Source organism: Micropterus salmoides, unplaced genomic scaffold (genome assembly GCF_014851395.1).
Source record: "Micropterus salmoides isolate LMB-PRFRI ecotype aquatic unplaced genomic scaffold, ASM1485139v1 Ms_hic_scaffold_22, whole genome shotgun sequence".
NCBI lineage: Eukaryota > Metazoa > Chordata > Actinopteri > Centrarchiformes > Centrarchidae > Micropterus > Micropterus salmoides.
This window is the reverse complement of record NW_024041373.1, coordinates 21,259,695-21,282,479: the sequence shown is the minus strand read 5'-3', so window position 1 is coordinate 21,282,479 and position 22,785 is coordinate 21,259,695. Positions and strand designations below refer to the sequence as shown.

At 42.6% G+C, this 22,785-nt stretch overlaps 1 protein-coding gene across 3 annotated transcripts; it reads left to right on the top strand.

Moving 5' to 3' along the window:
* Nucleotides 1–11,798: 11,798 nt before the first annotated feature.
* zbtb18 (zinc finger and BTB domain containing 18) lies at nt 11,799–22,569 on the top strand. 3 transcript variants are annotated; one of them, XM_038736793.1, is made up of 3 exons: nt 12,139–12,274; nt 14,488–14,605; nt 17,582–22,569. In XM_038736793.1, the coding sequence occupies exons 2-3, from the start codon at nt 14,590–14,592 to the stop codon at nt 19,294–19,296; spliced, it is 1,731 nt and encodes a 576-aa protein (XP_038592721.1). In that variant the 5' UTR covers nt 12,139–12,274; nt 14,488–14,589; the 3' UTR covers nt 19,297–22,569. The 3 variants fall into 3 exon arrangements, with proteins under 3 accessions (XP_038592722.1, XP_038592721.1, XP_038592720.1); XM_038736794.1 differs by lacking the exon at nt 14,488–14,605 and having other exon boundaries at nt 11,799–12,274; XM_038736792.1 differs by lacking the exons at nt 12,139–12,274; nt 14,488–14,605 and adding an exon at nt 15,735–16,111.
* The last annotated feature ends 216 nt before the right edge of the window (nt 22,570–22,785 follow it).

Below are 22,785 nucleotides of genomic sequence, written 5' to 3'. Positions count from 1 at the left end.
ACCGAGGTAATTCATTTGAGAAATAGATTATTCTGACGTCACAGGTTTAGGAGATAATATCCTATCCAAAAAATATCCACACAAATACAACATCAACACCCCATGTCCAGTTGTTGTTTACTCGGTCAGTCTGATGGCTGGCTGGAGGTCCAACACAGGGGACCTCCAGCCAGTGACAACTCACCATATGGGGGGGAGCGGACGTTCTCTAAGCCCTGTGGAAGTCCACACACATGGATCTCACAAACAGAGCTAAAGCGCCATGGCAGATGCCACCTCTGTGGTTACCATAGTACTCACACACACACACACACACACACACACACACACACACACACACACACACACACACACACACACACACACACACACACACACACAGCCAAATCGGGCCCTAACATCACAGTTACACCCGTCCAGATGATCAAGCTAATTGTGTCCTACTGTTTGATGGTGAATGAACATGTTGTGTTTTTCTTTCCAAAACTGCTCTCCTGTTTATGAAAATAATATTTTGGCGGGATACTGGCCTTGGGTTGTTTGGAAAACAGTGGTGCTCACAGAGAGGACAGAGGGTGACCTCAAAGTAACCAATCCTAAGTCACCATAACAGATTCTCTGAGGCCATTTTGTTTGATTTTGATTTCTCTCTGTGTACTTAAATGTGGTATGCATGAATATGTTGTTGTTCCTCCTTTGTTCCATAAGACATTTCATACTGGCATCCACCTACCCCAGTGTTGGTGGTAGATAATCTTACTGCATGTTTCTGAGTCTGACAGTGAGTGTGTGTGAGTATCCATTTAAGGTGGTCTAGCCTAAAAGCTGCACTAATCGATATTTTTTTTTTAAATTATGAAATTATTCAGTGTAAAGGAATGTGTCAAAGGAGTCGCTTGTAGTGACAAACCCGCAGAGAATTATCATCAACTCTGCAGCTCCATTCAGCTACGGGGCGTTTTAGCATCATTCAGCTCCTTGTTTTGGTTGGGCCACAGCTTTATTGTTTTGTTCCAGTCTCACTGCTCTCATCGGCAGCATTTTCAGCTGCAATAGGCAGCAGTTTTCAGCAAAACAGCCCTACTGTACACTACCTGCTTACAATTGCTGCTCATGGGGTAAGAAACACAAGTGTTCAGATGATTGAACAGGTTGTAAATCAGTCAACAGTTTAACCGGATTATTTTTAAACCACTTTTGTCAGAGGTAAAACCAAAAGTGTGCACCCCTGAAAAATCTTTAATAATCCTTTATTGCACAGGAAAAACTGTGCACATACACCTACAGTAAGTACAGTAGATCATGTTGAATAGTTCGTTGGGTTTGTGCTTCTTGTCTTGTCTGTCTTGTTTTCTGTCATGTTGCTATGTTCTCATGATTCAGCTATTAACTTTACAATGTTAAGGAATGATGGCTAAGGCTGAGAAAATAAGAATTAACTGTAACATTACCCGCCACACACAATTTCCAAAGCTTGTCATAAGGATTTAGATTCATTTTTGCTTGGTAATTCATAAAATCAGCATTTAGTGTGATTTATTTATTATATAGTGAAGAGGTTTATAGCAACAATTGCATCAAATGACATCTCTTTCTGATCTGTCTCTCATAAGTCTCTTTCTCTTCTTCTCCCTCTTTTATTCTTTCATGGTGTCTCTCCTTCCCTCTTATGCTATAAAAAAGTGGTTGCAATTTACTCCATCTGAATAATGAGAGTATGGCTCCCTCTATTTAGCCTGAGGCTTACAGAGCTAACATCTGGGCTGTTTGGCAGGCTGTCCGCCATTGGCCTTGTTGGAAAGCCTCTTCAATGCTGCTCCAGATGCAGGCAAGGGAGGCCCAGCACACACAGATGGAGACACACACACACACACATACAGTGCACACACAACATTAGGAACATCCATATATTTGTGTGCACATTGATGCTGTGCACACTACATACATGAGAGAGGCTGTGCATTCATGCACACACGTGCAAGCACAAATACAGATGTGCGAGGAGTTAAAGATACAGTAAGCTACACAGACAAAGAAATACACACACAAATCCAATCACGCACCCAGATGGAGACAGAGCCGCAGCTGATGTGATGGGCAGAGCCGGTGCATTGTTGGCACAGGTAACATGTTCTCAACAGCTGGCGCAGGTTAGGCATTCCTGGGAATTGGAGCCACAAGGCAAATGTTCCCGCTGGCTCGGGGGCTGGCGATGTGGCAGGCAGGCTGGCACTCTGGCACACAATCGCTCATACATACACACACATACTTTATGCAAAATGGATGAATCCAGTAGTAAAAGGACACATGAATACTGTCACAGAAATGCAACAGTACTGAATTGCATGGGTATGTTTATAGTGAGTATCCATATACACATGTACAGCAATGTGGAGCAACATGTATATGGAGATGCTTAGTTATAAACAAACACACACAAAGAATTTGATTTGGTCTCAAGAAAGAGGCAACTTTTTGCATCACCCACTTACTTTCTTCTGAGTTCATCTTTGTCTGTGTGTGTGTGTGTGTGCATGTTTTGTTTTGGTCTCCCTCCTCTGTGTGAAAGTGTATTAGCCCTTTCACTGCCTGGGGGCTTATTTCCTGCTGCAGCTGTTGGCTAGTTCTTCTGACATCTGGACTGAGGACAGACAGACAGACAGGCATGAAGGCAGACAGACAGAACAAAGGCTACAGTGGCACTTTTCATTTCAACATGATCTCTGAGATCTTACAAAAAAGATTTGCGGAAATCACACTGCTGTTTGTGCAGCCTTGGCCTGGACTTGGCTGTTATGCATCTGCTGTGGCTGTATTTATTTAAAGCTCTGTCAGTGTTAGTGTCTCCCACTCTCCCACTCTCTCACATTGCTTGGATGTGTATTCTGCCTGGACAGATCGTGCAGCTACAGCACAATTTTCATGTCTCACTTTTAGAGTTTTTTAACAGCAAATCATGAACTAAAACTCATTTTGAAGCATGTTGTGGTAATTTTTTTAAAAGTACAGTGAACGGAGGACAGTGCTGTCACAAAACAGCAGCAGCTTGCCCAAGGGAACTCCTAAGCAAAAGCTGTGTAGCATTTCAGCCTGTAGATAGTTTCAGCTCCCATACAGCACTGCTAGCCATGTTTCACTGTTATAGCAGCTTTTGCGGTATTCAACTAGAGAGCAGTGTTGTTATTTTCATCAGCTGTTTATTAGGATTTATGTTTACTGTAAATGTTTTTGATAATACTCATGCAGAAGTCAAGTACTATAATACCCCTAGGACACCCCTAGGGTGATTATAGGTGCTTTACTAAACCTGTTATACCACAATCACATTTTTGTTGTTATAAGTGGTAGATATGGGTCCTTTGTCGTATCTTGCTTTCTTAGTTTCTTATTGTGTCTGTCTCACAACCTTGGTCACACATCTGTTATACCTTTTAGTTTGCCCTGGTATTACCCTTTTGATCTCTTTCTTGGGGCCTTCCTGATCGGCTCTTCCCTTGCATTGTTGTTATTATGAGTCTCAATGTGCTTTGTTTTACTGCTGTAGGCCAACAGTGTGCTCCAAACTAAATAGAAATTCATGTCATATCTTTGTCTGTCTTTTTAATTTACATAACCTTAATTGCAACTGCATAGCTGCTTTATTCAAACTTTCTGATGGATTACCTTGACATGTGGCGCAAACATTCATGGTCCACAGTGGATGAAGATCACTGACTTTGGTGATCTCCTGACTTTTACTCGGGCTCTACCAGCTGGTCAAAGTTTTCACATTTCCATTGAAATATCTCAAAATGGATTATAATCACTTTGGTGATCCTCTAAATTTTCCTTTGTGCCAACAGCCGGCCAAATTTTATCTGCAGTACTAAATACACTCCCATCAGCCTCAGCTGTACTTTGTGTTTGGTACTAACTAGCAAAGGTTAGCATACTAACACGCTAAATGAAGATGGTGAACATGGTAAACATTATACCTGCTAAACATGCTTATATTGTCAGCATGAGCATGTTAGCATGCATGTCTGTAGCCTATATGATGTTATGTGCAACAATATTAGAATGAATAAAACAAACTGTACTACTCTATAAAAAGTTCCTTAAAACAAGAAGTATTTTTAAGTTGCCATAAAACTAACCTTGTGCAACAATGGATTGTGGTGTTGCAAACAAAGCCAAATGCGCTGCTTCTTTATGGTCTCAAACGCAGCAGTTTGCTTGTGTGCACACAACAAATTAGATTTTGGTTTATACTCTGATGATATACAAAAAAAAATTGGAAGGGAAAAGCCCCTAAATGCCCAGCAGGGGTGTTTGTCTGTGGTAGGACAGCTGGCCAGATGTAGAGTACCCACACAGCTCCAGCCTACCCCTTGCCACACACACACACACACACACAGACACACTCAGCTCAGTAAGGGGACGGCCGGCTGGCTGTTGGCTTGGAGGCGCCATTAACCAATTTAGCTTCCAGATGTCCATCATGCAGCCATAGCCAACGCTGCACAGCTCTCTGTGAGCTTCACACGCACGGGTGCGAACAGCCCACACACACACAACACAATGCTAAGCTGTGATGTGCTGATGCTGAGACACAAACAGATACTTATAGAACGACAGACTTCAGATGTACAAGACATATTCATTTTAACACATCACACACATAGGCAAGCCGACTGCACTGGTGCTGCTCTGTGAGAGGGTGATATTTGATTGGCAAGCCCACATCCTGATAAAACTATGATTTTTTGATCATTTAAAAAATGATGTTCCACCATCTGGAGAAAAGCAAGTTAAATACACAGTTGTTTCTCCTGATGTCTAGTCCCCCCGAGACATGAACACACACACACATGCATATCTAGAAAGGCATGCATGCGCACACATACACACACACACACACACACACATGCTGAGTCGAGCATGCACTTACACAAACACATAGTCACTTTCCTCAAATGGACAGATGCTGCACCTCTAGAGGCACAGAGACCCAGCAGCTGTTCCCCAGCCAGTCAGATGGGCTACCATTGGTAGTTCATGAATATTTTACACTCAGTCAAAATGGCTGCATTCCAGACTCCTACAACAGCAGCCACACTAGACCAGATGATCAGATCATTAAACTGTATGGACGGACTTCCTCCCACCATCAGCTGAAAAAACAATTGCTTGAATATTTCTTGGAGGTTCTGACACAGATGTTTGTGTTGGTTTTGTGTTGTGGTAGTTGTGGGGTATGATAGGAGTTCACTTAGGCGACGTTGGGTTTGTAGTTTGTGTTGAAGTGTAGTGTATATAGTATATTCCTTTGTATTTTTAAGTAAACATTTTCCTCTTTTGAATCTGTCTATCTGCAACTAAATGCAGATAGACAGACAGACTGCAACTAAATGCAGATAGACAGACAGACTGCAACTAAATAGATAGACAAAACACAACTAGATACAATACAGAACCGCTGCAAGTGGCACAGACAACAACAGAAAAACTGTTTCCAGGGGACAAGTGATGAACATGCCCAGAACGGCTGGGACACGCTTGTTGTCTTACATTTTAGCTCTTTTTCCAACACCACCTTTGGTGGTGTTTTCTCACTTGTGTTGTCACATTGGAGATGAAGATGAAGAAGAATGAAGATGCTTCCTTAATTTGCATGTATTTTGTTGTTTTAGTGTATTGAGCTCTCAGGGCCACCGTACATTTGACTCAAATCAGACTTTGTTAAATGTGACACTACAAATATTGGGATACTTTCAATAACAGTCACAAAAACCCTGCCTTCCATGTGAATATTAATCTGCTGTTCCTTTGATGAAACTAAAAGGATCAGGACTTCCTTATTCCATTGTGTTTGATCTTAATCACTCACTGTTGTTTTACTTCTTCTTTGCTTATGTTCTTTGGCCTTATTCTTGGTTTATCTGTTTGTATATTCTTTTTGTAAAGCACTTTGTTACAACGTTTAGAAATGTGCTATATAAATAAATCGTTTATTCTAGTCCTAATACAAGCCTGCCTGTTTCTTGCTGCATGTCTAATAAATAACGAAATAATATATAGCAACCTAAACATCTCCACATCGTTACTGAACTCACATTAGGAGAAATGTGCACACAACATGTCTCATCCGAGCTGGTCGCCTTCCTATTTCTCTTCGTCACTGTGGCTGCTTGGTCCAGAGGTATTCACGGTGTTTGGATCTATAATGGGCTTGGATATGCTGCTCACCTCGGCAAGAAAGAAGGAGGATCAGGATGTCTGGGATGCAGAGAGGAAAGAGGGCAGCCAATTGTACTAATAGACATTGCCTCTATCCCTCACTATCTCTCCCTTTCTGTCTCTGCCTTGGAGGATGGATTGATCTCATCGACACCGGGGCTGAGATTCAAACATCTGTCTCCCGTTCCCTTCCTCTTCTTCTTCCTCTGTCAGCCAGCCAGTGTCTCCCAGAATGTCTCCCCTCTTGCTTGCTTCTATTACAGGCATGGTAAGAGAAGCTGTGCACACACTGTGGAGGACCGCTGGCGGCTGCAGAGAGGCTCATGGATGCATGTATAGATTTCTAGGGTACCAAGTGGTAGTGTCCCTCAAACCCCCAGGACAGTACAGGTGATTTGGCCAAGCACAAACTGGAGAGGATTATATAATTTACTTCTTCTCATTTCAGAGTCTTGTATCAAAGTGTTCCACTAATCGTACATCCATCTTACTTTATGTTCTGTGCTCAATTAGTCAGCGTTCCCCAAGAAATTGCCAAAGGAAGTGAGACAATGATCTTGGATACTGCGTTTCCTGTTGCCCCTGTGATCTGCTTTTTATGGGTTTATTTCATCATTTCGGCCCCCTGCTGCTTTGAAGCCAAGCTAAACTGTTAACAGTGAGAGCAAATGAGCTTAAACATCTTGATCCCTAAATTTACCAGTAAATTAAAGGTCAGATACACAGCAAGCTGGCAACAGATGGAACAATATATCTGTGCCCGTAGATAGAAATATATATGACAGAAAATACAAAGTAAAAGAAGATCTCAAGAGAAAGCTTTTTGAATGACACAATGAAATGAGAGGGTTTTAACATCAAGTATATCCATTTATAAAAGACCATTGCGTATTTAGAATGCTTCATTAAATGTATTTTCATTACAGAAATCCTCTGTAAAGCCTTCATTGGGCGCCATTCATGCTGCATTTTAGTGGGAAAAATAAGGATCATCATCAGAATCCCTTTTCAGAGTTGCTTTCAAACAGCTGTCTGTGTGGAACACCTTTGAATATAAAAACCCATTGACAAGCAAAATATAATTAATGCTGGCAAGGAAAGGCAGAAGCTGTGAAGCATGCAGACGTAATGTCTCAGGGATGGCCAGAGGTTTTTTTCTCTGAATCGCTTCTTCTGCCAAAATGTTTTTTCTTTGCCTCAGACAAAAAATAAACCTGCACTCAGGGCTATCTGCTTCAGGGGGACTTAAATAAAAAGCTGAATATTAGCATCGTACAATTTTGCATTAAATGTTCACTGCAAATACTGTACTGTACTTTAATGCACATAAATTTCAGTCTAATCCTTTCTTGATTTTGAATATTTTTCACTTTCTTTAAGTGTTGTTGTTTCAATCCACGCCCTGTACATCAATGCTTTTTAATGCTTTCAGTATTATTTACATTCCGCTTTGTACATTACATGCATTGGCAACCTATCTTCTGACCAAAATGTCATGCCACCAAAGCTTCACTGAATAGAGAAAGAGAATTAACAGTGTAAAACATGGGATCTACAGCGACCCCCAGAGGTGAAAAGTAGAAAATCAGCTAAATATAACGCTGTAATTACAGCAGAACAGCACATACTCAAATATGTTGGGCTGGGCTCTGTGTAACTTTCTTCAACATGTTCTGTTTCATTCATATTTAAAGGAAACAAACAACTGATAGAGCAGGCGTCATCACTGTGACAACGTTTGAAGATCAGCCGAAGGCCTGACTGATTCCCTCTAAATATTTGAGGCTATTTGTGCATTTAATTTCCTCTCAGTTTTAAGTAGAAAACAAGAACTAAACCCAAACAAAAACTTGTTGTCTTTTGCAGAGGATGTGTGAATACAAGCTCTGCTTTGCATATTGGTCTTTCTATGGTATGCCCCGCCTGCCTTCTGCTTTGTCTTTTGTTTTCAGCTGTAGGGAGGATGAAATAGTAGTACAGATAATTTCAAACATCAGGCTGGCTTTGCTTTTTTGGCTCACAAGCACACACACACACACACACACACACACACACACACACACACACACACACACACACATTAGGCTGTATTCTGGCATCTGTCAGTGGCAAAACAATACGTGGATCAAAGGGGGGGGACACAGGAGCGCTGTAAGAAGTTTAGAAAATTGCAGGGGAATCTCTTGAGGCATTTGCACACAGATTTCAATGCATTCACGGCTATCTGAAGTGTATCTGTCTCTTTACAGTATCCTATACATAGGAGCTACAAACGAGCCTGTCAGACTGTAAGGGGAGTCCTGCACACATAACATCTTCTTCACACTGAGAGGACATTATAAAAGAAAAAAAGGTGCCTATATTAAATCAAATTTCCAATCATGGTTGAACTATTGCTCAGATTAGCTAATACTTTTGAAAGTCTGTCCTTAAATCCAATTTTCTGTACAGTCCTGCTGCTCCTGCCCGCTGGCCTAAATGTATTTTTGTGCATGAACAAGGGGCTCATTGTCAAACTCTGGTAACGTGGATCCCCAAATTGATAGACACATAACAGGGTCATCATTCATTTGCATTTTAACAATTCCTTCAGCTATGACACCGGATCGTGTGAATTCATTACCATGCGGGGCTGCAGTTCATCCAGCCATCTATTAGTAACGCCAATTAGTTTACTGGGACAGGTTCAGGGGATGCAAATAGGCCTGCAGACTCACTCAGGCTACCAGAGCTGCCCAAACTTTTTTCATGTCAAGGCTCCCATGACAGACGTTTGATGAAAGTTGTTGACCCAGTGACCCACGTCTGAGAGGATTTTTAAAAATTGTTAGATATGATTTTACAGCCGCCGAGTGAAACCTCAGAACAGTAGTCATTTTCAAGTGTAATAAATGATTTATTTGGTTTATTTATGACTACCTCCCCTGCGAAATCTCAGATTGATATCTGATTTAAGCTTGTTCTAACACAATTAACTTGTTGTTCATTGTGTTTCTGTGACACCTTTAATTTGAGACCCTGCTTTGAGCACAGAACATCCCTTTCTTAAAAAGTGTGCCTTTTTTTCTGGACAGGGTGAAACACTGCTGCTGATGTTGCTGTGTCCTACATTTGCCGCTCTCTTCTCTTGGATGTTGCGTAGGACACTTACAACCCAAATGTCTCCAGCTCTGCAGCACTTCACACTGCAAAAGACATTCCTTATAATAAAAACAAATCAACCTCAGGCAGATATACATGAGGAAAGTAAAATCTCACATAAGGCTGTAGGTACACCGTGGGGTCGCATGTTGAAGACCACTGCAGTGATTGTTTTAACAGTCAGCTGTCAGTGAAGGAACAGACCAATCCAGTGGCAGTACAGGGAACAACCCATTTATTGTAAACTGCAACTTAAACAGTATGGTTTCCCAGAAAAGTGCCAGTCACAAGAGGAGCTACTAGCCCTAACCACCGTTCTTTGTTTACAAGGCCACTGCTCGATCTGCATTACTCATTTAAGGTAGACTGTTACCACTTTCCCCTTATTCCTTTAGTGTCATTGTGGCTCATTTTGGGGACTGTAAAATGTGTTTATGTTGGCAAATCACCTTTAATGTGCAGTAAATCAAATGAACACATCGCTGCCTCTATTTTATTCAAAACAAACCTGTTTCACGCAGCTACATTTTCACTACATCCATAGCTTTTGTTACTGAAGGTTTGTCCTCTCCACTCGTAAAGATTAGACTGACAATCTCACAGCACATGACAAACTGAAAGTGGCCATGCATGTAAACGGTAATCAATGCCGTAGGTGCGGAACAGACACTGCGAAGACAAAAAGGGGGTTATCCTCCATTTTCTTATGCAACTATTTTCTACAAGTCAGTTGCACCTTTTTTTTTCGGTGGTTATAGATGGTGATTGTATAGACAAACTTATAGTATCAATCATTGATTAATCTGTAGGTTATTTTTCCAATTAATGAATTAATCATTTGATCAATAAAGTGTCAAAAACATATACAAATACTTTAGCTCAAATTTAGCAATTCTTTGCTTGTAAAACCACAAGATGTTCAATTTAAAAAAGGAGAAAAGTACCTAATCACGTTTAAGTAGTAGGAACCAAAGAACGCTTGACATTTCTGCTTGATAAATTGATTAAACAATTAATTACTATTATCAAAACTGTTGTTATTTTCAGTGATGTATATGGGTGACTACATAGTGGCAAAATAACCATATTATTACTTATTTACATAACATCTGGCCCTGCATAACCAAATCAGGGTTACTATGGTGATAATCATAGAAATAAAACAAGAAAAGAGTAAACCTACAAGGAATTATTCCTGCTAGCACATATATTATTCCTCTCATTGTTGTCAAAAACACATCCATGAGCCACACTGCTGCATGTTGTTGTAGAATGAATATGGAGACGTTTATTTTGAGTCAATAGTTCCGAACAAATACACAATTTACTCCTGTTTGAATATGGCCAGCCTTTTCTAGGTACACAGCATTATCAGCAGATCCTCTGATCAGGGTCTGCAGGTTGTTCCTTGGTCTATAAGCTTAAAACTAAAGGGGACTGTGCTTTTATCAGTCGTGGCTCTCCCCTTGGACTTCTGTTATCCACTAACACCTTTAAAAACACAGCTCACATTTGTTTAGACCCACCTTTTTGTTTGTGTTTTTGTGTCTGTATGTATGTTGGTTGCCTTATTTCATATGTGGATAACTTTGTGGCGCTTCTGTTCTTGAAAGGTGCTTCATAGGCTAAATAAAGTTACAAATCCAACAGCATTTTGGAGGCCATGTTTTATCTCTGGAAGTGGTACACCTGTTTAATGCCATTACTTAAAAACTTTTTTTTAATCCAGTTGCAATCAGAGCAGTGGAGTCAAGAAGCTATTTAAAACTCATCTCTTTCAAGAACACTTCCTCTTGAAACTGCTCTCTTCTTCTTCTTCTATCTCCTTACAATTCTCTTGCGTTGATTGCACTATTTGTTAACTTTTACTTCTTTCCCTATGTATTTAACCCCATTGATGCCTTAAGCGCTCTTACTAGTATTGCTGCTCTTACTAGTATCTATTGTCACTTGTAGATCTCTCACTGTATTGCTGCTTTGCTGATGCTTGTATGTTGATCCTCAAGTCGCTTTGGATAAAGGCGTCTGCCAAATGAGTAAATGTGAATAGTCTAACCAAAAGCTGTTATTACTTCAACAATGAAATGTTAATCGGAATCCGAATCAGGTTGATTGCCAGGTACATTTTCACACAGGAGGAATTTGCCTTGGCATATATTGGTGCTTAACAGTACACATAAACATAAATGTAGAACAAGTAAAGAGATTAAAAATGGACAAGTACATAAAATAAAACAATAAAGAATTAGTGCAATGTACACAGTTGAGTTAAGCATTAACTTGCATCGCTGGAAACAAACTGCACCCCCCTCCCCCCCTCCTGTCAAGGTGGTGCACCTGCTCACATCAGCTCCGCCCCCCTCCAACCCCCCACCCACCCACCCACCCGCCGCTCCGGCCTGACTACACTACCCAGGCGACACCGCGCCTCTCTCCACTCTCTCCGCTGCGCCAGTCCGCCTCACTGACTCGCAGAACCGGTTGGTTTGGCCCAGCTTCTTCTTTCCTGCCTTCTCGCGGTGTGTGTGCGCGCTGCCGCTGTTGTTGCCGCTGCTGCTGCTGTTGTTGTTGTTGCTGCTCCTCCTGCCTAGTGTCAACCTACGCCGACGAGAGAAGAAGACATATCCCTCCCTCTCTCCTGTCAGAGGGCCGCTTCCAATTTGCCTTCACTTTCCTCCTCGCCGGCACCATTGGCTTCCGTGCCGTGCCAGTCAACTCGCCTCCTTCTCCCAGCCCGAGTTGAGCAGCAGCAACAGCTCGGAAACATCTGGCCGCCGCAGAGTGCTAGACTCCCCCGTCCCTGCGCCTGCTCGCCACGGCAGCCTGTTATGGAAATTAGTCCAAAGTCAATCTAGTTTTGTCTCCGAAGGAAAAAGAGGGATTGGACGGAGGAAGACGTTGGACCGTGTTGTCTGTAAGTGCTGCCTCTTAATACCGGAGTCCGATTAAAGGAGGCTCAGGAGGTAGAGAGAGAGAGAGAGAGAGAGGGTGGGTTACGGAGGGGAAAAAGTAGCTAAACCTTCCTTAGCATGACTGTGTTGTGTCCTCGCACTGTTTGTTGCTGTGTTAGCTCTCCCTCCGCGGTGTTTTAGCAGCTGTTGTTGAAGCACCGGGGCCTGGGAACAACTGTAAATAGCTTAATATTGTAGCTTCTTCGCCTTTACTTTTGTTAGCCATGGTCGGGCTATTAGCTAGCTGCGTGGGTCAGTGTGTCTTTTCTCCGTGTGTGTGTGTGTGTGTGTGTGTGTGTCTCTTTCTTTCCTCTGCTCGGTAATAATTTACGCTCTTGTCGCGTTGTTAGTTTGTTCATGTTGACAGGTCTCACAGCTGTTTGACTTTTATGCTAATTTCCTCAACAAGCTCAACAAACAAGTCGCTTTGTCGTTATTTTTCTTTTAAGGCTGCTTTAAAATGAAGTTATGGTGCGTGTTACTGTGTAATTTTTGACAAACTTATTGATCGCATTGTTGATTTATGTGAGTCCGAGCTTTGACCATAGCGCTGTCATGATAATAAAATGTGTAAAAGTAAAAGTAAAACTCCAATTGTGCATCGGTGGTTTCAGTGTTGTGTAGCGAGCACATGACTTTCTACACCGCGATTAAAGATGATAGCTGAAACTCACAGTGGTGAAGTTAATTAAAGTTAGATCAATTAATGTTTCGACTTTGAAAACGGGGCTGAATCTTTTACCTAAGCTTATTAGAGTCTGTAGAAGTTGGCATCGAGCAAATTAAATGAACTTAAAACCTATTTTAAGTTCAATTAATTGCAAAAACCGTAAGGAAAAGTGTGCGTATATGATCCAGAAGTGTTAGTAATTCACTTATAAATGTTGTACACGCTCACATGTTGCTCATCACAACGCAAGAAAAATAATTTACCTCGACATTTGTGTGCATCTGTGATAAAAGCCTAATAGGTTTACATAATATTTTCGTACATATTTGTTGTTTTTTTAATCTTGTAACATCAGTAAGAAACAATATTTAATGCCATGAAATGTGTGTGCTCTATAGCTGGTAATTCACACGCCCCAGACATGCACACTTTCACTAAAACAAAAGTGAAATAAGGCTGTTGTAATAAGTTTCTCCCTGGCTTATTAAAGGCTTGTATAGCTTTTGTTTGGGATTGCTCTCATTAGGTTCTTTCTTTATGACCTGTCCCCATTGTTTCCTCATTTCATTTTTGCTCCTGTCAGTTGTCCGAAGGGTCCAGGCGGAGGGGGGGGGGGGGGATGGATAGATAGATAGATGAATGAGTGAGTGAATGAGTGAATGAATACAAGACAAGGCAGCAGCGCTGAACCGTAAAGAAGTGGAAAACAATATCAGCTGCATGCGTCTGTCAGTTGCAAATATGCTGTGTTGGCCTTTGTTTATGGTTACTGGAAGGAGACATGTAGAGCAAGACAGATGAGTATCTAACACCAGAAAAGGGTTGGAGTAAAGTTTTTACTCAGAACACCTGTACATGTTTTGTAAACTTTCCTTTTCCTTGATAGTTTTGGTAGCAGTGCGTGGTTGTAGTTGCTTGATTTAGTGTCTAAACTCTTTTCTGTTTTCCAAAAAATCAAATCAGCACCGGACTGCATTTAGTGAACCCAATTTTTTTTTGTTTCCCAGAGAGAGAGAGAGAGAAAGAAAAGGGGGGAGAAAGAGAGACAAAGTTGCGTGGTGTTGGTGTTGGTAGAATGAAAGAGGAGTCTGGTGGCAGGAGTGTAGAGGAGGCAGCATATGGCTGTAGAAAGAGCACAGCTGGAGGTAGCATCTCCATCTGAGGATGATGTCAGAGCAGCTGACAGGCTGCCATCCACCCCACCGCCTCCTCCTCCATCCCTCCACCGCCTCCACCCCTCCCCAGTCCTTTATTGTGAGTCTCAGCGGCAGCCTGGGAGAGTTAGTGCTGTGTGTGTGTGTGTGTTTGCGGCTGCTGATCAGCGCCAGTTAGGAGGAGGAGGCAGAGGAGGAGGAGGAGGGAGGTATCTCGTTCCCCCTCCAACATCTCCTCCACTTTGCATCTGTCCCTCGCAGTTTGAACAGCGTGGTTTTTTTTTTTTGCCTGCCTCCCTCTTCTTCTTCTTCTTCTTCTTCTTCTTCTTCTTCTACCCACTCATTGATTCAGAGAGAGCGAGCGAGGAAGAGAAAGAGAGAGAGAGAGAGATACACACAGCCATTCCCAGCCAGAGAGCCCAGCTATTCTGCTACAGTGGAGTTAATCAAGTTGATGCATACTGCTGCAGGTATCGTTTTGTGTGTGCATGTGTGTGTGTGTGCATGTGTGCGTGAGGCAGAGTGAATAGAGTAGGAGAGTTGGGGTAGTGGAGTAGTTATTTAGTTTTTTGTTGTGGGGATGTCCGGTGTGTCAAACCAGTGTGAGCGCTGTGTGAAACTGCTGGTGAGTGCTTCGGTAGTAAGCTCGTGTTGGTGCTGCTTGTCTGAGAGGTAATTGCAGTCCGGGAACACTCTGCTGTGTTTTTAGTTTGTAGTCTGGAGACCTGCATTTAAAACTCTGCTACTGTTTTGCGTGTTGTTTTGTATTTGCGTTGTCAGGCATTTTGTTCACCCATTAATTGAAAGCAAAGTTACAACTGAGGAAACAGTTGTTTCTTTAAAAAAAAATAGCGCTTAATTCTTGTGTTTTTACCAATTTCATTCATTATAATACAAGCAAAATCATTTTTAAACATAACCCATTTTTGTTTAACATTTTAATTAAAAAAAATAATAAAAGTAATTTTTTAGTTAATAAAAAAGTCCAACTTTAAGTGAAAAAATAAAATGAGCAGTTATTTAATCTTAATCATCTAATCTGTTTTTTTCTTTCAGTTAAATCTCACTTGCTGTTAAATTACTTGAAAGCATGTGCGGTCTCCTCTACCCTCTTTTTCCCCCTCCTGTCGGCTGGAGTAGAGGAGACTAATTTAGAAGTTGCAGATTTGAGCTGCCTGAATTGGCTAGACAGCTGTAATCGCACTCCCTCCTAGTCTTAATCTCTTTATCTGGCTAGCAGCTGCCATATGGCCCCCGTCAGCTGGATCAGATGTGGGTAAGCCTCCCTCCCCGGCCGTCCCAGCCTCTCTCTCTTGCCCTCTCCCTCCCTGCCCCTCTGTGTGTCTCTCTCAGACCCCTGCCTGGGCCGGCTGGCCCGGCCGGGTGGGCCAGGTGACGGGCCGCTGCACTCCTGAGCCTCCGCCGACGGCTCCCTCCCCACCGCCGCCACCGCCGTCTTTATTTTTAGCCATCTTTAAGGATTAGGATTGATGCTGTGACGAGCAGGGCACTTACAGTGATTGTACTGTAAATCTTCTCTTCTGGGTGGTGGGTGGAGGGTGGTGGGGGGCAGATTCTACTATGGGGCGGATGTGCTGGGTTTTTCTTGTAAGATTCGGATGGGAAGGGTTGTGTGTGAGTGACGGACGGTGTGTGTGTGCGTGTGTGGAAGGAGGAGGTGGCAGAGGGGTTTGGCTGGACAGAGGGGGAGGTGGGAGGTGGTACACCCTTGTCCCCGTAAGCCCCCTCATTAAAAGCAGTCTGAGCGAGCCGGAGGGCTCACACGCTCATATACACAACACACACACACACACACACACACAGTCTCACACACTCACACACACACACACACACACACACGCTGACATTCTTGGTTTAGCTTCATTCAAATGAGGTGATTTAACTGCTTTGGTTAACACAGTGCAGAGCGGGACCAATGTATTTTCTCAGGCAGGACAAATCGACTTGGTTAACAGGTGGGACTTAATGATTTTACAGTTTTCTCGTTATCACCTTCTTTTTGCCTAATTAATTAATTTGATCAACTAGAAAAATTACACACACTCTTTTTTTTAAGGACACCTGAAGAGCATCGCTGCAAGTTTCCTGCCTTTTTTTCCTCCCCTCGTCTAATCTTACACCTAAAGCCGGTGCTCGCAGGTTAAACGAGGGACAAGCTGTTTTGTTGTCAACAGTGCTATTTGAATTGGCCAGTTTTCCTGCTCGACTTAGCCTGTGGAGGTGGTTGGTAGGTAGGCTGGTACTGAGTGTGTGTGTGTGTGTGTACGTGACGACAGTGTGTGCAGCTGAAAGCCGGTTACCTAAAAGGGCTGTGCCAGGCCAGGCCAAAGTGGGTTAATAAAAATAACCAGCGTAGGAGCAGCGACAATCCAGGAGTGCAGGCAGAGGAGTTGGAGAGATACAGAGAGAACGGAGAGACAGAGTAGAAGAATTTGTCGCTGCTGGTTTACCTGAGATTAAGTCTTTCTGTGGGTAAAACAACGGAATCAGTGATTATTCTTTAATTGCTATTATTCTTTTAAATTGTAATTATCATTAGCTTTTCTTCTTTTCCCAGTTTCTTTTTATTTATTTTAGGTAAAGTAAATGATTATAGGAATAAAATGAACATTTGGCATCGTTCTATGAAGGAATGTGTGCACGACTTTACAGTCACCTGCGTGGTGTTTTTGAATTGGAGCATAAGAATTTCTCTTGATGTTGTGATTGTGAGTAAAAGAAAGTAATGTCTTATTACCTAGTATACATAAAAAATATAAATATCAAGTTATTTGCTTGCATGCTTTGTTGTGTTTTTTTGTATTTTTTTAATAGACTTTTTATGTTTTTGGAAATGTTCCTTTTAGTTCTTCTTGTCCTTCCTGTTTTTTTACTGACCTACCTTCTCCTGATTTCTGTTCGCTTGCTCGTCCTCTTCTCTGGTTTGTTTTCAGCATCTCATACCATATGTGTTTTTTTGGCATTTGCCTCTTCTCTCTTGCGTTTCTCTGTTTTTGTTTTAATTGGCCTCATTTAAGATAATTTTGTTAGCAGAAACTGCGAACACAAAGTCTAAGTGATGAATTAAAAACAATGTCACGATCTCTTTGCTTAACTTGAATGTGACCTCAGACACACGTTTCATTTTAAGGATTAAATGAAGTTTGTTGTCTCGCCTTCCTTCTTAGATTCTCTGTTTCTGTTGTCTTTGAATTTAAACAGTCTTTTGTGGGATTTTCTATATTTCTCACTTCCTTTTTTCTTGTGTATTTACCGTAACCAAAACAAATATTTTACTTAAAATGCAACACTTTATTAAAACGTTGCAAAACATCTTTAAAAAAACCAAATTGGGTGACAATTGAATGTGTGACATGACGGATACTGAGACCTTCATCAGATGTATCTAACTGTGACTCTACCTCTGTGTCTCTGTGTGGCTGCAGGTTATGAGGACGGCAGGATGGAGTTCCCAGACCACAGCAGACATTTACTTCAGTGTCTGAGTGAGCAGCGGCACCAGGGCTTCCTGTGTGACTCCACGGTGCTGGTGGGCGATGCCCAGTTCCGGGCCCACCGTGCTGTGTTGGCCTCCTGCAGCATGTACTTTCACCTCTTCTACAAGGACCAGCTGGACAAGAGAGACGTGGTGCACCTCAACAGCGACATTGTCACAGCCCCGGCTTTTTCCCTGCTCCTGGAGTTCATGTATGAGGGCAAGCTGCAATTCCAGGACCTTCCCGTAGAGGATGTGCTGGCAGCAGCCAGCTACTTGCACATGTATGACATTGTCAAGGTGTGTAAGAAACGTTTGAAGCAGAAGGCCACGGCGGAGGCAGACAGCACGCGCAGAGAGGAAGATGGCGGATCCAGCTGCTCCGATAAGGCTGACAGTCTATCAGATGGTTCTACAGAGCGGCCTGCTACAGCCGACCTGCTGCATAGTGATGAAGAGGAGGAGGTGAAGACAGAGGGAGGAGCGCTTTGGCTGAGACTGCCGTCTGCAGACAGACCAGGGACACCAGCCATGGCTACAACCAGCCCAGGGCATGGTGAGGCGGAGATGCAGGGTGGGGAAGGGCTGGGGGAGGGAGGGAAACTGCTCTCCCCGGCCGGCAGCCCCACTAGCTCCACTGGATCCCTCTCACAGAGGTCCCATCGCTCTGTGGGCTCTCGTGGAGGGCGCAGGGGCAGGAGGGTGTCAAATGATGCGGCTGACTGCGTCCTGGACCTGTCAGTCAAGCCGATTGCCGGTAGCAACCACAGTAACCACCACCAGTCCTATTTCAGCGGGGCAGCTACACCAGACAGCCTCCAAAGCCCATTGGCTGTGAGGGTGAAGGTGGAGAGGGGTGTGGCTTCAGATGAGGAAGAGGAACTGGGAGGTGGGGACTATGACATGGAGCACAGCGGCATCACCAAGGCAACGGTTCCCAGCGCCAACGGGGGCCTGACCCACCACGGGGTCGGAGGGCCTCTGTCGGCCCAGCGGCGGCTCGGCCTGGAAGCACACCTGTCCGCTCTGCGAGAGGCCTCTCTGGCCTCCGAGCTGGAGCGGGAGGAGAAGCCTTCGGCCACAGCAGATGATGAGGACATACTCGGGGGTGAAAACGAGCGCGCCCAGGCCGAGGTGGCCAGCATGGATAGTTCCCTGCTGCCCTACGTCTCCAACATGCTGTCAGCTCAGCACACCCAGATCTTCATGTGCCCGCTGTGTAACAAGGTTTTCCCCTCCCCGCACATCCTCCAGCTTCACCTCAGCTCCCACTTCAGGGAGCAGGAGGGCATCCGCTCCAAGCCCGCTGGAGACGTCAATGTGCCCACCTGCACCATCTGCAGCAAAACCTTCTCCTGCATGTACACGCTGAAGCGCCACGAGAGGACACACTCCGGTGAGAAACCCTACACCTGCACCACCTGCGGCAAGAGCTTCCAGTACTCACACAACCTCAGCCGCCACGCAGTGGTGCACACGCGGGAGAAGCCGCACGCTTGCAAGTGGTGCGAACGGCGCTTCACGCAGTCCGGGGACCTCTACCGACACATTCGCAAGTTCCATTGCGAACTGGTCAACTCGCTGTCAGTAAAGAGCGAACCGCTGGCACTGCCCAATGTCAGGGACTGGGCGATCGAGGACAGTTCCCAGGAACTGTGGAAGTAGAAACAGACTGCTGGGTTTGATAAAGGGAAAGAGAGCGGAGAGTGAAAGAAAGGCAGAGAGGCATGGGGAGGTGAAAGGGAGGTGGCAAAGTTTGATATTCGGGGTTCAAATGAGTCATCTTCTTGTGTGTCGCAAAATCTCATTCAATTGCACTTTAATAGCACATGAAAATGTTACTACTGAGTTTTTTCTGTTGTTGTTGCTGTTTGGGGTAACTTTGTTTTATTTTATTTTATTTTATTCTGAACTCTTATTTTTATTTGGCATAAGTTCTGTTTGGTGGTTTTCATTGTGTCTAAGGACACGGGTCCTGCTGAGAATGTCTCGCCTTTTTGAAGAGTTTTTTCACTCTTGTTTGTGTTTCATCTCCGACACAACACTCCAACGCTGGCCAGCGTATTGGCCCCAGTTCCACAGACAGCAAACACCACGGCAGGAGTTCAGGTCGAACACACTGAAGTGAAAAAGCATTACAATACACTAAACGGGTTCTGTGATCACCACAAGTCAATACCACCGCACGCACACACAGTTTGGAGAAGTGTGTGTGTGTATGTGTGTGTGTGTGTGTGTGTGTGTGCGATACTGCACTACTCTGGCAAAAATTTCACCTGATGTGCGTAAGTGTGTGTGAGTGTGTTTTGTGTGTATTAATTTTATTTTCTACTGGCATGGAGGTGTCGTTGGCGAAGCGCTCTCTGCTTCTCTTGTTAAGCTCTTTGGTGTTGTGTGTTCAGGGTAAAGCGGACTGACAGACAGACAAACTGATGGCACTCATGCAATGCACAGCCTCCTTTTTTCACTTCCAATCAATTTGAAGTATTTTCTAAAAATTAAAAGACCTTTACAAATTATTATGATAATTATTATTGTTATTAATAGATTTTGTTTTCCTTAAATGTAGCTGGCAGTCTTTAAAACATCTCTTGTTGAAAAGGTATTTAATTTAAGGTTGTTGTATATTGTTCTGCTATAGTTTTAGAACTTTAATCCGTTAAATTTTAAAATACAATTATTGATTATTATTATTATTATTATTATTTATTATTATTATTTTGTAACTTTTTTTTGTAATGGGACCTGCTGTTGTTGCATGACGTCCAAACCTGTATATTTTAAAATAAAAATGTGAATTTGCTGTATTACTGTACACATTGTAATTGATCAAATATTTGACAATGGGCTTTCCTTTTTCTTTTCTTTGTGAATACTACTCCAGGGTGCGGTCTGTTAAAAAAGTGAATATTATTCTCACGACTATGGAAAAAAAATGCATGAAAATTTGATTTTGTCTTAAACCTTTCAGTTGTGTTTTTTGCATCGTGGGGAGGGGGGAGGTTTGAACATAACACTTTCAACAGTAAAAAGTTTTTTCTACTTGTCGTAGGTCTGTCGCTGGGCTCCTAGAAGAATGTTACCGAATGTGTTTCTGTCGGATGTTGAAGCGATATGATGAAGCATTTTAATTCTGTGTCGATATGCACTGATCTCTCTGCTGCGTGCGCGTGTGTGTGTTTGTGTGTGGTTCGGTTATTACCGGCCAATTAAACCTACTGAAGATCTACGTCCACCCAGCACTTCCTCCTCCTGCTCCTCCTCAGGCGTTAAATTTCTCCACTGCTGTATATTTGTTTTCCATCTCTCTCGTGTCTCCGTCCTCTCCAGCTCTAGACATGGTCATGCCATTTATTAATTATTTCTGCTCATTGGGCACTTATTTCAGGTCTGTTGAGTGCAGTTATGTGGCGGTGACTTGGCTAAAGTGTGAAGGATAACGGGGAGAGAGAGAGAGAAAAAAAAAGGAGAGAGGCTGAAACTGTCCTGCTGAAAGTTGAAGGGTCAGATATGTTTGTCACAGCTGTGCTGAGCTGAGCGGGGCTGTGCTGATTTAGTACAACAACCCACCCAACTCAGCGCAGTGCAGTTCATAGTAGACGCAGGTAGGGTGAGTGTTATAAGATGTCTGTATGCATGTGTTTTCTTCTTAAGACATAATCCTTACTTTGAGATAGATGGGAGAGAATTGGCATGACTGAATGCACCTTTTTAAGCTAAAAGACATGAAATCAGATTTTTTGCTGAAAAGATGCCTTTATTAGAAAACATTTCTGACGCTATGGAAGTATTTAATACTGTAGAGCATTGGGAAATAGTTGTTTAAAATCATGTATAAATTCATGGAATTTATTGAATTTATCAGAAAATTATGTCTTATTATATTTTGATCGCGTGAAAACTTGTTTTTTTTTGTATGTGAATGTTTGGGTCGGGGCTACATCAGTTTAATATTTTTTTTTAACCTCTCAAATGTTTTGTTGGAATTTCAGAATAATGGTCAAGCGTTTATACAATCCAAAAACATTTGACCATACTGAAAAGTGAACGCTCCACATCTCCCCTCAATCCAATATTGATGTGTGTGTATATGTATGTGTGCACACTCCCGTTGATGTGCATGTGGTGGGTGGGGTGGTTGTATGTGCCGCCCTGTCATCTGGTGGCACCTACAGGCTTTGCCAATGCAGCAGTGTGGGTGTCATTACGGCAGTTTGCACTGCATTGTCTCATTTATTTTTTTTCCTCGAAACGCTATTTCTTCACTGGCAGTGTCTCTGCATATGGGCTCACTCCATCCGGCTGTTGTTTTCATCATTACTGCTGTTTTTTTTTTTTTTTTGTTCCATTCTGTTCCTCTGGTTGTACTTGATCGCCTTAAACTGCTGTAGTCTGGGCTGTTTTTATTATTTTATTATAGAAGTGTGAGTGTGGGGTGGAGCGATGTCAACCGCTCAAGACGCTGTGAAGTAACCACCCTGACGAGACTACATCTCCATCTTTTGCTGTGCTTACTTGAAAACAAAGGGGGGAGATTTTTTTTTTTTAATAAGGCAAGGTTTAAAAATAAAATGTTCAAATGTCATAGACAGTTTATGGAAAGGCAGATGGGGGGTGGTGGGTCGGGGTTGTGAAATGACTGAGTCTGTTTTGAAAAAGGACAATCACTGTCTGGGGAAAAAAACAAGCAGATTTTGATTCAGATATATTTGCTCCCCCTTGAGATTAAAATTTTCTTTGCTTTTCTTGGACGTTTCTCTTTTTTTTCAGATTTAGTAATTTTTAGCTTTGACAATCATAGTTGGGTTGATTTACTTTTTTCTTCTCAAGGGGAGTAAATTCTAATTGTGTTTAGTTTTGTAATTTTTTGGTGTGCTGTTGTTGACATTTTTAAATTGTGTGCAAACTGCAATAAATTATAAGAATCTTGAAATTCAACCCACGTGTGAAGCTCTGTTTTGTTTTTCTTTTTTCTTGGATAAAATAAAACAGACACGGCTAGTTTTAATATCATAGTGTGTCTTTTATTTACCCTACAATCTGTGTTTCTGCTCATGTTAACGATCAGATTCACCTCAAGTTTCTTTACTGCCATTTAAATCACAAATATAACTAAATATTTCTAAACTCATTGTCTTTGGTAATTTACCGTGT

Coding starts and splice junctions, on each gene's coding strand:
- zbtb18 (XM_038736792.1), top strand. CDS start 16,072: ATGTATTTTCTCAGGCAGGACAAATCGACTTGGTTAACAG. Junction 16,112..17,581: donor CAAATCGACTTGGTTAACAG/GTGGGACTTAAT, acceptor GTGTGGCTGCAG/GTTATGAGGACGGCAGGATG.